Consider the following 14,213-nt stretch of genomic DNA (forward strand, 5'->3'; position numbering starts at 1 on the left):
CGCAGCAACCCAGCTTTCTCGGAGGATACACAGATTTTGGCATGCGACAGAACGCATTCCGGCCGTCGCAATACGCCCACCCGCCATAACCTTCTCAGATTCGATCTTACTACCTTCGCTATACTTGATTTTGAAGACAAAAAAGAAGGTGATCGTCTCCATTTCAAGTTTTCAACCGTATCGGCGTTGAAGCTCGTGAAGAAGATGGGGACCAGACGGGCAAGTTCGTGTCCCACTTCTGGCCATAAGTTATCACGCGCTGCTGCTTCTGGCGTCGAACACAAGCTGCAGAGAAATTTGACGACACAAGTGGTGCGTCAAATCAATCTCCTGGAATTTCACAATTCCCCACTCAAGAGAGCACAGCCCTATCTACAATGTCAAACTTTGAAGCTCTTTATCATGGGTTGTCCTATAAGTCTCGAGAACTTTTGCTCAATCTACTTCGTGAACTCCACACTGCAGACGATGGTCAACAAGCACTCCATCGAAGCTGCCCTTAATTCCAACACTGAGTTTTGTCTCATGTGAGTCTTTCATCTCGGCTCCTGAGACTAGCTTTCGGTTTGAGTGGGTCATCAATGATATATTGTATTTTTCTTTCAAATTTCATCTACTACTAAAGCAAACCATCAAATGGATCCCTGCCTACGAAGAAGGTCAAGCCACCTACCAAAGCACCCTGACCCTAACCCTAACCCTGAAAATCCTTCTTTTTTACATATTTCTTTCACTATGCTTCGTATAAGACGATTCTCAGAGACGCAGGAGGGTGAAACCCAAGTTGACCAGCTGCCTGAATGCTCGATAACATTGAAATGGCGAAACGGAGTCGGATGGATTAGTAACTTGACAGATCCGATTTTCACCGATATAGTTGACTGATGACAAATAGAGCAAGCTGTCATTCCGATCGCTCGCCCGAATGTATAAGTTATCGGTAAGATACCAGATCTACTAGCGGCTATTTAGTGACGCAAGGCCAACAGCAGATAGTGACCATATGAATCAGGTCATATGTGACGAGGAGATTTATTCAAGCGCACAACTTGATGAGAATGGCTCACGAACTGTTGCCCTTTCTCGACAAGGAGGAACAAAAGGCCGAAGCAAAGAGTAAAGAGCCGAAAGACCTCGAGGCTTTCATGAACGAGGAACGCAGTGCGATCGCCAACAATGTCGCGCCCGCGGACGAGGCTTACTCCCAATTTCATCAGAAATCTCCACCGCTTACAACCCTCTGTCCTACGCACCTCAAACTTCAAGATGCGGTTTCTCCGCTCCGGTTTGACGGTCAGCTCGTGAAACGACGAAATAGATTACCCGCCGACATGGCTTTCGCTGAAGATGACTACTTTTCACTATTGTAACATCAGGTGGGTAGTCGTTATTATTGTTACGTTGTTTCTATCTACTGAAGGAAAGTGCTAAAGGGTTGATTCGCTAAGCAAAATGATGGTGTCATCATTTAGCCTGACAGCTCGTGCACCAGCCGACCCGAACCCCCAGCAGACGACAAGAGCCGTATGAAAGATGAGGCGAAAGGTCAACAGCACCGATGGACAGTCGAGAAGGAATTGCAAGGCACTATGAATATGAGAAGTATCGAAAAGGTCACTTGAATTTATGTTATGCAGCAATGGATAGTAGGTCAGAAATTACTCCGATACAAGACATACATAGTTACAGATCTTCATGCCCAGAGCCTCTACGATGTTTCAACAAGAACAACGAGCTTTTGCCTTTCCCAGGAAGTCAGCTTCAGAGATCTGCCAAGCATCTCTTCACCAGCGTTGCTTGTGTGTTATCCATCCTACTATGGTTAGATTTGAACTGACATTTTACTCCAGTCTTGCATAATCTTGGGATCATACTCACCGATATAAAGCCGGCAAATGTCGTCCTCGTCGGCCACTTATATACAATAGAGCTTATTATTCCGTCTTGATCTACTACGGTGCAGCGCTTTAACACGGCGTTGTATACGCTATGGATAGTTCTTGTGGTTGTACTGCCTGTCGCAAAGCCGACGAAATGGATACGAAGAAGGCTGTTAACAAATCGTCTGATTAATAGTCTTCCTTAGTGACAGAACAGATGTTTTCTCCTGGTACGGAATTCAGTGTCGTACAAGATAAATGTGCTCACCTACCCGTTGTCGTTCCTCTATCCCTACAAGCCATTGGTTATCCGTCGTTCCACAAGTATACAGTCAATGGTTTCTTGGTTCGACTTCTCGATTTTTCTTGGTGAATCCTGGTGTTCCTGTAGAGCGTGGATCCGAAAGGGTCTAAAGAGGAAATGGTGCCGGTAAGAATGGCTCCGAAAGTACTTCAAGAGAAGCAGGTAGAGTACCCGCAAGCGTGACTGAGTGGAGGAAATCGGCTAAGAAACGGTGTGCTTGGGTGCTATCAAAGACCTGGGCTCTCAAGAGAAAGTAAATCCGGCATCCGGTTTCGAATTCAAACGTGATCTTGGTTTACGAGTCATCCACGAAGAACAGAAAGTCACGTCAACCCTGCCTGTCGATATCATGCCCTCGAGGCGTTGATCGCTGATGAGAAGTGGTGCTGCGAAGTCGTGGACGCCATATATCCTTCACGCTTTCACTGAATTGTGGAAGCTGAGTGGGTTGGCCGGGAGTGAATGCTCAATGGTCTGGTCACTGCGACGGGTTTGCACAGGGAAGCGATGCAGCTAGTGAGCTTCCATGATGCGGATGTCAATCTCTGGATTTATCGGGCGCGTCTGCAGGAGGATCATGTAGAGGGTGGAAATTGTGCATTAGAGGGGACAAGCGATCCGAAACTGGCTTGATCGAATGCAAATGGAATACTCTCCGCCTTTCCAAGGCAATTTTAAAGTCGGAGGGAATCGAAGACTTAGGTGGTCAGTGTGAGGCAGGGTTTGGAGAGGAAGCGAGGCGTGTGGTGCGTATATGGCGGTCTTAGCGGGGTTATTGATGTGACTCAGATGAGAGACAGGTCAAGGGGCTTGTGTCCGGGGGTCAAAGGCTGCGCTGGGTAGTCGTTTTTGGTGTACTGTTTCCCGGGTTTCTCCTTTAGCCTAGGCCTAGCGCTTCAACGGTTAAAGCTTTTCAATTTTCTATAGGCCGAGGAGCCTTGCGCAGTTCTGAGGACTAGATAATCAGTTCTTTGGAGGCGAAGATGAGGGAAGAGATTCAACAAGTATTGAAGGCTGCTTACAAGGCAAAGCTAGCAAGTGTCAATCTGCTTGATTGACGCATGGAGCTATGGACAGTCACTGAAGACCATGTTGCTATGGAATTGCTAGTTCTTTGGTTTCCATTTCAGGCAAGTTCGGTGATACTAGACTCAGAGCTTGATTCATTGGCTCAAGGCTTGATTCTTTGCTACAATTCTAACGACATTACGACATCATGCTGGTTTTCCTTTTGCTTGGAGGAGGAAGGGTCGCTCATATGGCAGACGGTGCTACTTCATCAGCCTTTGTCAATCTCGCATGGTAGCTCGCATATCAAAAGGGGACGCTTGTGGAAGTGGCGTATTTGCTACGAGTAGGCCAAACATAGCTAGCTCGGCCAGATACATAGCAATTTCGTAGCAGGCAATACGATCATCTGGACACACCACAAGAACGACTTTCACAAATTGGAGCCGAATTCTTCAGCAGGGTTACACTTTCAGAACTCACCAACCTCCGTACCATCGCTTACAATAGCCATCTACCTTGGCTGCCTCGACATTTGCACACTAATTTATTCTTAACGGCTTTCTCCTGCTCGAAGGAGCAGAGCTCACCATATGGGGTTCGGCAGCGACCTTGTTGAGGCCCAGAAGGCGAAACAGGTTATTACCGAATTCGAAAGAAACACGGCGGCCGATCAACAGGCAAGGAATTCAATCGCGACGCTGAAATCTAGGCATGCAGTCAGTACGCCTAAAGAAACGGATCGATAAAGAGTCGACACGCCGAAGGAGACGGGCGTCGAGGAAGATGAAGGCTCCGACGCTAATGAGTGGGCTATGGCCTTGATATCAAAAGTGAGAAAGATTGGTTGGGTCAGTGACCACGACCTTAACTTGAGTAAGTGACTGGTTGGCGAGCCTCTCGTGACAGGAAGCGACGTGTACTGGGCGGTTGAGAAAAGACAATGGACTCATCGCATAATTGTGTTCATCTGGCTGCAAGGCGACATTCGTAAGGAATTATCGATGGCGTATCCCCCAATGTTGGTAGACTGGCCAACCAAGATAGACAAAGATGACGCCGAGACCTGGCCACCCGCCAACGTTCTCCTCTCCGATCTGGTCGTTTGGAAGGCATCTGCCAGCAAGGTGCCACAGCGGGAAAGGAATAGAAGATGGCCGAAAGTATTTTCAGCTGACCTCGCTCCCATCAGAGTCGAAGTTTCCGCGGTTTCGATCGATGGCAGACAATGATAGAGCATCGGTCAGAGAGCCTTTGAGATTGGGTTACTTATCGGTTTCATCAATGCAGTGTAATTAAGAAGATCAGAAGAGCCAACGGGAGAAGTTCGAAGATCACTTTTCGGTTCTGGATTCAACCTTCCTCCACTGTGGGTAGGAACTCTAGCTTTCCTCCCTCCAAACCCGGCCCTCGTCTGGGCGCAACTTCGCCAGTTCCCGTTATTTTGTCAAAAGCAAGCATGTGCCACTCTGTTTAGTGTGGGACCCATGACCATCCTTTATTTTGTAGTCTGCAGATATTTGAGGATAGTCCAATCAAACACATTATCGTGATTGAAACCCTCGCGTACGAAGAGATCACGGAAGATTTTGCGCAGATAGGAATACTTAGGTTTATCGTCAAATCCCAGGGAGCGGATGTAGTCAAAATAAGCCGCGAACGCCCGAGGCAGACCCTCACACAGTTCTTCAACACTGATCGTCTGCTTCTTCTCCAAAATAAGCTCCTCCCTTTGCTCATGATTCGCGGCCTTGAGACCTTGCCAGGGAAGAGAGGGCCGAATGAAGTAGAGAAGCATATATCCTAGAGATTCTAAGTCGTCGCAGCGATGTTGTACTTGGGTGATTGTGAGTTATTTGAACGGCAAGAGGTCAGGATGTTGCACTTACCAACACCTAAATGGCCGTTGACGCTGGCAAAACGTGCTGTGCCAACCAAGCTGGGACGCAGAGAACGACCGGTGTTGGCGTCCGCCTGAGCAGGACGTCGTTCCGTCGCGAGACCCAAGTCGGTCACATAAACCTGGTTTCCCTGCTTCCCCACGCCCATCAAGCAGTTCTCCGGCTTGATGTCTCGATGGATGACATCGTGGGCATGGATATACTCCAGACGACAAAGGAGTTGGTCGACAAGCATCAAGACTGTCTTGAGAGAGAATTTGCGACCGCAGAAATTGAACAGGTCTTCCAAACTCGGACCCAACAGATCAAACACCATGGCGTTATATTCGCACTCGGTCACATAGGCGTGCACTCGTGGAATACCGGCACCACCAGAAAGCGATCGGTAGATATCAGCTTCACACTCGAGGAAGGAAGGATCGACGGAGACGTGTTCGAGTTTGATGGCAACCTCGTCACCGGAGTCGACATGGGTTCCTTGAGCGCCGTGAGTGAGTCTCAAGAAGCGACTGTGACCAGACGCATCCGTGATTACCTATATAGACAGCGCCGAAACTGCCACCACCGATCTTCTCTCGCAGCCGATACTTATCGGCGACGCGTAAATCCTGATGTTGATGAGTTGTTAGTATAAGCCTTGTTAGTAGTGCAAACCCTGAATGGGGACAGCCAATTGGCTAGGGGTGGAAAAGAGGTAAGATAAAAGGCAAAGTCACTCACCAAATTCGCCATATCGATCGAATTGACAGAGGATAAGTGCTCACGCCATCATTAGACCGACTTGAAAATTGTCGCAGATGCTAATTGAGCCATGTACCTTAGCGCGTAGATACACTTAGCATTGCTTGGCAATGGTCCTTTGTTCTGATTGGTTGATGGTGGTTGCACGACGCGCGCGCTTATCTAGACATGTCGTTCAATTCAATTGCCTGTTTCATAGAGATCAAGGTCCAATGCTTCTAGGTAATATGATCTATTGATATATATATATCTATAGCAGTTCTAGGCAGAAGCCGTTCTCCGTTGAATGGCTACCCGGTTGATTGGCTGTCAGCTCCGCAATGCGAATAACACAGAACACAGTGTTGTTGCGCGAGGCGCGCGCAACCTACACCTCCGCATCTGATTGTTCCCTACCTATCATCCATTTGAGCTGGTCGTTTCAAGAACATTGACAATCAATGCCTTCACAAAAGACTCCAGCGCCCCGAAATCAAAAGCGACAGCTGTCAACTAAAGTAGAGCCTACGACCGACTCTTCGCCGCCGCCCACCGCCAAACGACGAAAGCTCGAGAATCAACGGCACAGGACGCCCAGTTCCTTCTGGGACAACTTGTCACGGCAGTGGCTCACACCTCGCGCACTCCGAGAGTTTGATCGAAGAACGGAGTGGCCTGCTGCTTCTTTACCGCCTGATCAGACTGATAAGAAAGACATTGATCTCATACAGCTCAAGCGCTTCGCGAGACACGGCGGACCAAGCCTAGGTAAACTTCGAGCTGTAAGTCACGTTTAACCAATTTTCAACATACTCTCTGACCGCTTGCTAGTATCCTGAACCCGGAACCGCAGATCCTTCCCATCAGACCATGGACTCAAGTCAATCGGGCTCCAGGAAACGAGCTAGGACTGGAAGAGACTCGGATACATCGTCGAAGACCAGGAGAACCTCTGCCTATGACCCTAGCTTCCAGCAGCATCTCATCGATCACGGCGTTTATCCTGATGGGTATGGTGGTCTCAGGAATGTGCAAGAACCGCATAATTGGGAAGAAATACATGCAAGAATGCGATTGCCTCGAGCGTCCTTATCGCCGACGCGCTTCGATCGTGAAGCGTTTATAGATTTCAAAGAGAAGAATCAAGAGGCATTGACTGAGGATACGGTGATGGGCAAAGCGTTTTCAATCATTGCTGGCACCGCCCGGATCCCCTCGCAATACAACCTCGTATTCGGAAACCTCAAAGATCTGACCGATGGCTCTATCACCAAAGCTAAGCCGGACTTCTACGACGGGACGAATCCAGCCGAACTACACAAACAGATCCGGGCTGACCTAGGCCCCTACATTGTGCCGTCAACAAATACTGCCCTCCCGTGCGTGCCCAACTTCTTCACCGAAGGAAAAGGACCAGATGGGAGTTCGGCCGTATGTAAGCGACAAGCTTTGTATGACGGTGCTTTGGGTGCCCGTGGTATACAAGAACTTCGGTCATATGTCGTTGGCGAGCCATCGTATGACAACAATGCTTATACAATTAGTTCTACCTATGACGGTGGCACTGGCGACCTCACAGTATACTCTACGCATCCTACTCCGTCCAAGGACTCCCAAAATCCGATCGAGTATCGCATGACTCAACTTAGAGGATGGAAGATGACGGATACCCCAGAAACATTCCGACAAGGAGCTAGCGCCCTGAGAAACGCTAGAGACTGGGCACAAGAGAAACGGAAGGAGCTTATTGCTGCGGCGAATGGCAAGGCGCCAAACACGGAATCTTCAGAATTAGATTCGTCCACGCATAGCCTTCTATCACCCTCTACAAACGGGATCGTCGACCAAGAATCTGACACATCGACGGATGAGCTTGCGTTAAATGATAGTCTTGCTAGCTCCAGTCACAGAACTCCGATCGGACCTCGAAAAGATCCTCCACCAAAAGCCTCGTCATCTCGACGTATGACAAGAGGTCTGGCGAGGGTCTCGGAGGACCTGGGAGACGAGAATAGCTAAGGCGGCTAGATTCGATGAGAGATGCTTGACGATAGGCACTAGACTCCAAAGCGATGCCATCAAACTCACCAACTGATCACAGTCCACGGTCAAGCCGTGGATGTAGATCCGGAGCCGAAGAGAGACAAGGGCCCATATTTACTGCTCTAATTCAAGGAGTAGGGCTACACCATGTTGTGGTTCAGGAGAAAATGATGCTTGCGCAAACGAGATTGGTAAGAGATCTGAACTGCAGACTTGAGATCATGATGTGGTCCATGCAAGTTGCGCGCTAAAAGCTTTGACCTAGGTGACTACCAAACGCACAAGAAAACCCCGCCGGATACGGCGAAGTTTCGCGGCTGTACAAGAGGAAGCGCGTGTCGTTCTGGCCGTCTGGGCCTCATTCCGCGCTTTGTCGGAGAATTCAAGGAAGAACGTTACAGCACGTGGGCCACTATGGTCCATGCTCCTTGCCAGCATGTCACAGCAGAGTCAGCTCTACGTTTCGAGTGTCGCGGGATTCAGTAAAATAGAAAAATGCTTGTCGGGTATCGCATCAAGGCTATAAATGACTTCGTGGCCTTGGCATTAGCGTTTTCTTATTCGTCGACTTAGCAACCATTAATTTTAATATTGTACATGCGCCTTTGGAGAAATCTCATACCGAACGCAAACCGGGCATTCTTTGTGTTGCGTTCCACCAGCGATTCATCGTTTCTAAATGCTGAACGTATAACATAGTTGAACTGCCCATTCTCATACTACATCTGTCTGCGAGTCTACGCATTTCTGCGTTTTCGATGTTTTCTATAGTTGCCGTTCTTTTGTGGTCTTTATTAGCAGCTGGACCTGCCTTTTCGCAGTTTCTCTCTCCTCCTACGAACTTGACAACTGCATCTCGTCATCCCGCAATTTATCAAGTACGCTACAAAGATGTCCCGCCGGGCATCTGCGAGCAAAGAGACGACATCAGAAGCATAAGCGGATATGTCGACGTGTCACCTGAGGAGCACATGTTCTTCTGGTTCTTCGAGGCGAGGAATGCAGATCCGACTACGGCACCCTTGACCACATGGATCAATGGCGGACCTGGAACCAGCTCGATGGTAGGATTGTTCCAAGAGATTGGGCCTTGTGCAATCGATGCAAATGGGAACGTTGTCAACAACCCTTACTCCTGGACAAATGCCAGCAATCTACTGTTCATCGATCAGCCCGTGCAGACTGGATTCTCATACTCAACAACGATACCCGGGTATATCAATCCGGAAGACGGATCCGTCGTCCTTGCGCAAGATGACATCTGTCCTTCCGACGAAGTCACTAAAGGCACGTGCGGGACATATTCGAATCCCAATGACTTGATTGGGCTTCCGGTCTCGACCTTCACGGCAGCCTCTGCGTTTTATGCGACTTTGCAGGGATTCATAGGAGCTTTCCCACAGTATGCGAGGGAGGGATTCCATTTCGCAACTGGTCAGTAGCGCAACCTTCTGTTACCGCAAGATACTGACACGTTTGTGGGAAGAGAGCTATGGGGGCCACTACGGCCCTGTCTTTGCCGAGTATATTGAGGCCCAAAATGCGAGACAAATACCAAATACGACGAAGATCAGTCTTGAGTCGGTGACTATTGTAAACGGATGGATCAATCCCCTGATACAGGTATGGTGTGATGAACCATGCGGAGAAGTACTTTTGTCGCTAAATGAGGCGAATCTAGTACGCCGCTTACTATAATTTTACGGTAGCTATCTCCTCTTCAGAGTGCCATCTCGCAAGGACTGAGAGTAGCAGGTATCTCCCGGAAACACGTATGACTATATGCCATACAACGACTCCGCCGCGTCGTCGCTATACTCCACCGTCTACGGGTCTGGTGGCTGCGTTGACCAGTTGCAAAACTGTAAAGCTACCGGGACGAATTCCGTTTGTGCGGCAGCCGACAATTTCTGTCTGAACTACGTCGAGAACTTCTACGACGAGGTCACCGGCCGCGATGAGGATGATATCAGAGAACTCGAACCTGATCCGTGAGTCGGGTTCGATCCGCAGGAAAACAGCGCATGACTGGCCATTTTAGGTATCCCCCAGAGTCCTACGTCCGCTATTTGAACGACGCAACGGTGCAGGCAGCGATAGGTGCCTATGTAAATTATACGGAACAGTCGGTCGCAGTGGCGAATGCGTTCAACACCACAGGCGATGATGGTAGATTGGACGGCACTACAACAGAGGTTTTGACACTTGTGGAACAAGGCGTTGCTGTAAATACACCTCCGAATCGTATAGCAGCTGCAGCTCACTTCAGAACAGGTCACCATGGTATACGGAGATGCGGACTACAACAGTATGTACTCCCCATCTCCACTGCAATATATCGACCGAACAAGCTAACAAAAGAAAACAGGCAACTGGCTCGGCGGCGAAGCCGTCTACAACTCCATCCCCGTCCCGGGCTCCTCGACCCCCGGCTACGTCGACATCTCCACCTCCGACCTCGTCGTCCACGGCCAAGCAAAGCAAAGCGGCGCCTTCGCCTTCGCCCGCATCTACGAATCCGGTCACGAAGTGCCCTACTACCAGCCTCTGACGGCACTAGCCATCTTCGAGCGAACCATCTACCGTTACGACATCGCCACCGGAGAGGACCTCGTCAACCGAGGCTTTGTCACCGTCGGGCCCGCGGAGAGTACGTTCCGTGAGGGCAATACGACGGTGAAGTTCGCGCTGGAGGAGAGTGGTGGGGAGACGATTGTTGATGCTACGACTTATGAGAATGTGGTGGATGGGGAGAGTGCCCCTTCGCGGCAATTGCTCGCCGAGCTCGAGGCTGTTGCGAAGGGGAAGCATGCGATGGCGAATGCTACGGCTTATGGCAATGTTCTGGAAGTGCTGAAGGAGACTGGGGAGGAGAAGGATCCGATCCATGTGAAGAAGAGAGGGGGAAAGATGCGAAGAGGCGGGTTGATGCGAGATGACGTGACGGGCGGTGAAAACGATGGATTCAGTCGGAGAGGGTTGCATGATTTGGGGACGTAGGCGTCTCTGTTCGCGCTCAGGATTGGGCATCTGTATAATTCTCTGCTCGGCCATGGTGGCTAGAGACTTACGACGTTGCTGCTCAATCGAGGATGAGAACAGAGTGCGGATTCAAGTAGGTGTCGAAGCAGACGGCTTGTGTTTTCAAAGGTCTCGATGCTCACCAGCGCATTCCTGTCAACAAGCTATCATGGCAATTTCTCTCAGTCAGACATCACCGCTTCCTACGTCGAGTCATTCTGATCGCTCAAATGTTGAGCCAATTCCTTTTCTCCGCGCGATGTTTTGCCTTACCAGTCTAAGCGCGGACGTGAGGTATCTCATGCGTGGAAGACGCGAATGAGCTGGTCCAAATCTGCCTCCTTTGCCAAATTCAAGGGACTTGGAGAGTAGCACGACCAAGAAGCATGCGTTCCAGAATCGCCGGACTTCTACTCGCTGAGGACCTCATGGGTTGCAACGTTTTCATACACTCGCTCGTACATACTGTCTTTTCGCTTCTTATTCCGACTAGAGCTCTGTGCCACCAGTGTTTTCGTCACCGCGGTTTGAACCATCTAAAACACGCTTTCTGAGAACCTTGCGGCCGCGAGCGAACATTGCGAGTTCGATATTCCGAGGTTTTGCATCCGACTTCAGTCCAGGAGCCTCTTCCTTCTGCCTCGGTGCTCAAATGATGAGGACAGCAGACACGGACGGCAGACCTAAGAATTTGTCGGGCAAGTGCGGTTACCCCTTCGTGCCTTGTTACATAAGATCTTGCGGTTCCGTAACCGCAGGAGGCCTCGCTTTTGTGCCAGAACAATCGACACGGCACGCTAAAGCTGCTGGAAACCCCCCTACCCGACGGCAAAGACGCAGCGATAGGGGAATCGGCCGTCGTGGCTCTAGAGCGCGAGAGCCGGTTGCCATTGCCGTTTGACCGCCTGCAGGGTCCATACTTGGCGAAGAGCGTGACCACTGGCCCGTCCGTTCGTGACGATCACGTGGTCACGCATACGGGCGGTAGGATTGAGCAGGCTAGCCAAACGGGAGGATTGGCTTACACGCCGTATGTGCCGTGTCATTGGGCGCCGGAGGGGCGGGGGCGACATCAGTCGTGAGTGAGTGGATATGAGGATGTTCCCAGGAAAGGAGGTTGCATTGCTGGAAAAGAAATTAGTAGAGGAATCTTGGGATGCTTCGCATTAATCACGATGGCTTGCGAGACGTGATTGCGATGACCTCTACATTGTGTCTGGGCGCATTGTGCAATAGGCTACCTCGCAGATCTCAGCCGCCTTGGACGTATGCAAGGCTGTGTGGAAAAGACGAATGAGGAAGTTGTTCAGACCACCATGGCGGTTTACCGAAGCTGACCGCCGCTGCTTACTTCGCCCTTTTTCAGCCTGATCATTGCCACTACAGCCCGTTTTCTTCAGGAAGAAGGGTGCGCAATCACTTTATTTTACACAGTTTTTTATGATAGGAGTGTTGTCCTCTCCAGCAACTTTGTCGGAGACCAAGGGTTTTGGCTTGCGACTCGAGATGTAAGAGCCACATCAACGTACTTTTTAGTCATGTCGGACCCACTGAGCATAGCAGCTGGCATAGTGGGTGTCATTACGGCTGCAGCTCAGATGTCTGTACTTTTGACCAAGTTCACAAAATCGACCATCGCAGCGCCACAGCAGGCACAGGTCGTACTCACCGAGGTGAGCGACATACGTGGAATCTTGTCGCATCTGCAGACATTTCTTCTCGGGCCAGACTCACCTAACAGATCAAGGACTTCCTTGCTCAAGGTGGAAAAGGTGGTGACCATTGTCGGTGGCTGCGTGCATACGTTCTCAGAGCTTGAAAGGCTGCTCGATGAACTGAAGACGGAAGATTTGGACGTGTTGGATCGCTTGAAATGGGCGAGAAAGGAGCCAGTGATCGTGAGTCTTATCGACAGGCTGCAGAACCACAAGGCATCGTTATCTTTGGTGCTCAATATTGTGAATGGGTTTGTCCCTATCCGCCAAGAGCTGTCGTCCGAGTGGGTGCTGATATTTCGTAGACACACGATTGCCGAAGCCACAGACTCGGTGAGCCGACTGCACGAACTCGTAGAGCAATGCTATAAGGAAATGTCATCCAGAGTACAAGCACTGGAGATTCTGGATCTGCAGAGGAGGGGCGGTGCAGATTGGATGTCGGTAGACGATACGGAGTCTCTTGCAACCATCCATGCACGCCCGCCTGATTTGAGCTATGAAGAAGCCATTGGGAACGAATTATTACGCTTCGACTTCTCGGATGATTTACAAAGGTCTCGTGTTTATAGGAGGAACCAGGCTTTTCGCAAGTCTGTCATTTCCGCATTAACGAACAGTGTGTACTCGCTGGGATGGTCGTACTTCTCAGACTTGAGTATGGCAGAAGTGTCAAACATTTCGGTGATAAACCTGGGGATCACCGAGGAAGAAACTTACAATCCTCAACGATCCACGCAGACATGGTCAGCCCAAGCAAACGAGAGGGCGTCTACCGGCCCTTACAACGATGATTACAGAGATAGACAAAACACTCAGCTACATAACGTCGTCCGTGAACCAATTCCAGCAAATAGTTCTGCAGCTACTCGGGGACGTCGGCCGGCGTCCACCCGGACACAGCAGCAAAGTCTCCACCGCCCTCGTTCTCTACCCCCGCCTCACCCATTTGAGGATCATTACAGTCCTTTCCACTTGGAGGTGCATTATATATACAAGACCAGTGCAAATATTACTGAAGATCCAGCCCCCAAATCTAATCTACCACTGGCGGGTCCCTCAGATCCACTTCTATATTCACAACCCCAGAGTACCTCCTCACAATCTTACGAACCAATGGAAGACGAGCCAGCTTATCCGTGTCGAGGTTGCGGGAAGGTAATAGGAGAATGGAGAGCGTTTGGACTTGGTGAACCATACATATTCTTCATCAGATACTGTCAAGCTAATGCAAATGCAGAGGGCAGCCTTTGGCACCTTGACTGTTTCTGTTGCAACACCTGCGGTATCAATTTCGGCCCCGCTGCCGATCTCGGCCCCCTCGGCGACGGGTCACTCATCTGCAACAATTGTACCCATAGCTGTAGCGTCTGTAACAAGAAGATAGAGGACCTTGTCATTTTCACGGGCGACCAGACCTTTTGTGTAACATGCTCCAAGTGTCGAAACTGCAAAAAGAAGATCGAGAACATGAAATACGCTCGGACTTCGCAGGGATTCTTTTGCATGGAGTGTCACGAGTCGTTAATGCAAAGACGTCGGAGGAAAACCTAGGCGAAAAAACAACGAGAGCAGACAATCCCAAACAGTCCCACAACTGTACAAAATCGGATTGATAAGG

At 50.0% G+C, this 14,213-nt stretch overlaps 5 protein-coding genes across 5 annotated transcripts; 4 read left to right on the top strand and 1 right to left on the bottom strand.

Annotated features, from left to right (window-relative positions):
- Positions 1–1,058: 1,058 nt before the first annotated feature.
- Positions 1,059–1,622, top strand: HO133_001505 (uncharacterized protein; the record flags this gene model as incomplete). Its single annotated transcript, XM_037292435.1, has 2 exons — positions 1,059–1,366; positions 1,493–1,622. The coding sequence occupies 2 exons, from the start codon at positions 1,059–1,061 to the stop codon at positions 1,620–1,622; spliced, it is 438 nt and encodes a 145-aa protein (XP_037151854.1).
- A 3,068-nt stretch (positions 1,623–4,690) lies between these two features.
- On the bottom strand, positions 4,691–5,825 carry HO133_001506 (uncharacterized protein; the record flags this gene model as incomplete). Its single annotated transcript, XM_037292436.1, has 4 exons — positions 4,691–5,028; positions 5,082–5,570; positions 5,629–5,701; positions 5,814–5,825. 4 exons carry the CDS (start codon positions 5,823–5,825, stop codon positions 4,691–4,693), a joined length of 912 nt encoding a protein of 303 aa, XP_037151855.1.
- A 449-nt stretch (positions 5,826–6,274) lies between these two features.
- On the top strand, positions 6,275–7,832 carry HO133_001507 (uncharacterized protein; the record flags this gene model as incomplete). The annotated part of the gene is made up of 2 exons (XM_037292437.1): positions 6,275–6,595; positions 6,645–7,832. 2 exons carry the CDS (start codon positions 6,275–6,277, stop codon positions 7,830–7,832), a joined length of 1,509 nt encoding a protein of 502 aa, XP_037151856.1.
- Positions 7,833–8,614: 782 nt separating this feature from the next.
- Positions 8,615–10,856, top strand: HO133_001508 (uncharacterized protein; the record flags this gene model as incomplete). Its single annotated transcript, XM_037292438.1, has 6 exons — positions 8,615–9,290; positions 9,343–9,479; positions 9,612–9,847; positions 9,898–10,081; positions 10,131–10,164; positions 10,225–10,856. The coding sequence occupies 6 exons, from the start codon at positions 8,615–8,617 to the stop codon at positions 10,854–10,856; spliced, it is 1,899 nt and encodes a 632-aa protein (XP_037151857.1).
- Positions 10,857–12,415: 1,559 nt separating this feature from the next.
- HO133_001509 (uncharacterized protein) lies at positions 12,416–14,146 on the top strand (the record flags this gene model as incomplete). Its single annotated transcript, XM_037292439.1, has 1 exon — positions 12,416–14,146. One exon carries the CDS (start codon positions 12,416–12,418, stop codon positions 14,144–14,146), a length of 1,731 nt encoding a protein of 576 aa, XP_037151858.1.
- Between the last annotated feature and the right edge of the window lie 67 nt (positions 14,147–14,213).

Source organism: Letharia lupina (assembly GCF_014066315.1).
Source record: "Letharia lupina isolate WasteWater1 chromosome Unknown contig_12, whole genome shotgun sequence".
In the NCBI taxonomy this organism is placed as follows: Eukaryota; Fungi; Ascomycota; class Lecanoromycetes; order Lecanorales; family Parmeliaceae; genus Letharia; species Letharia lupina.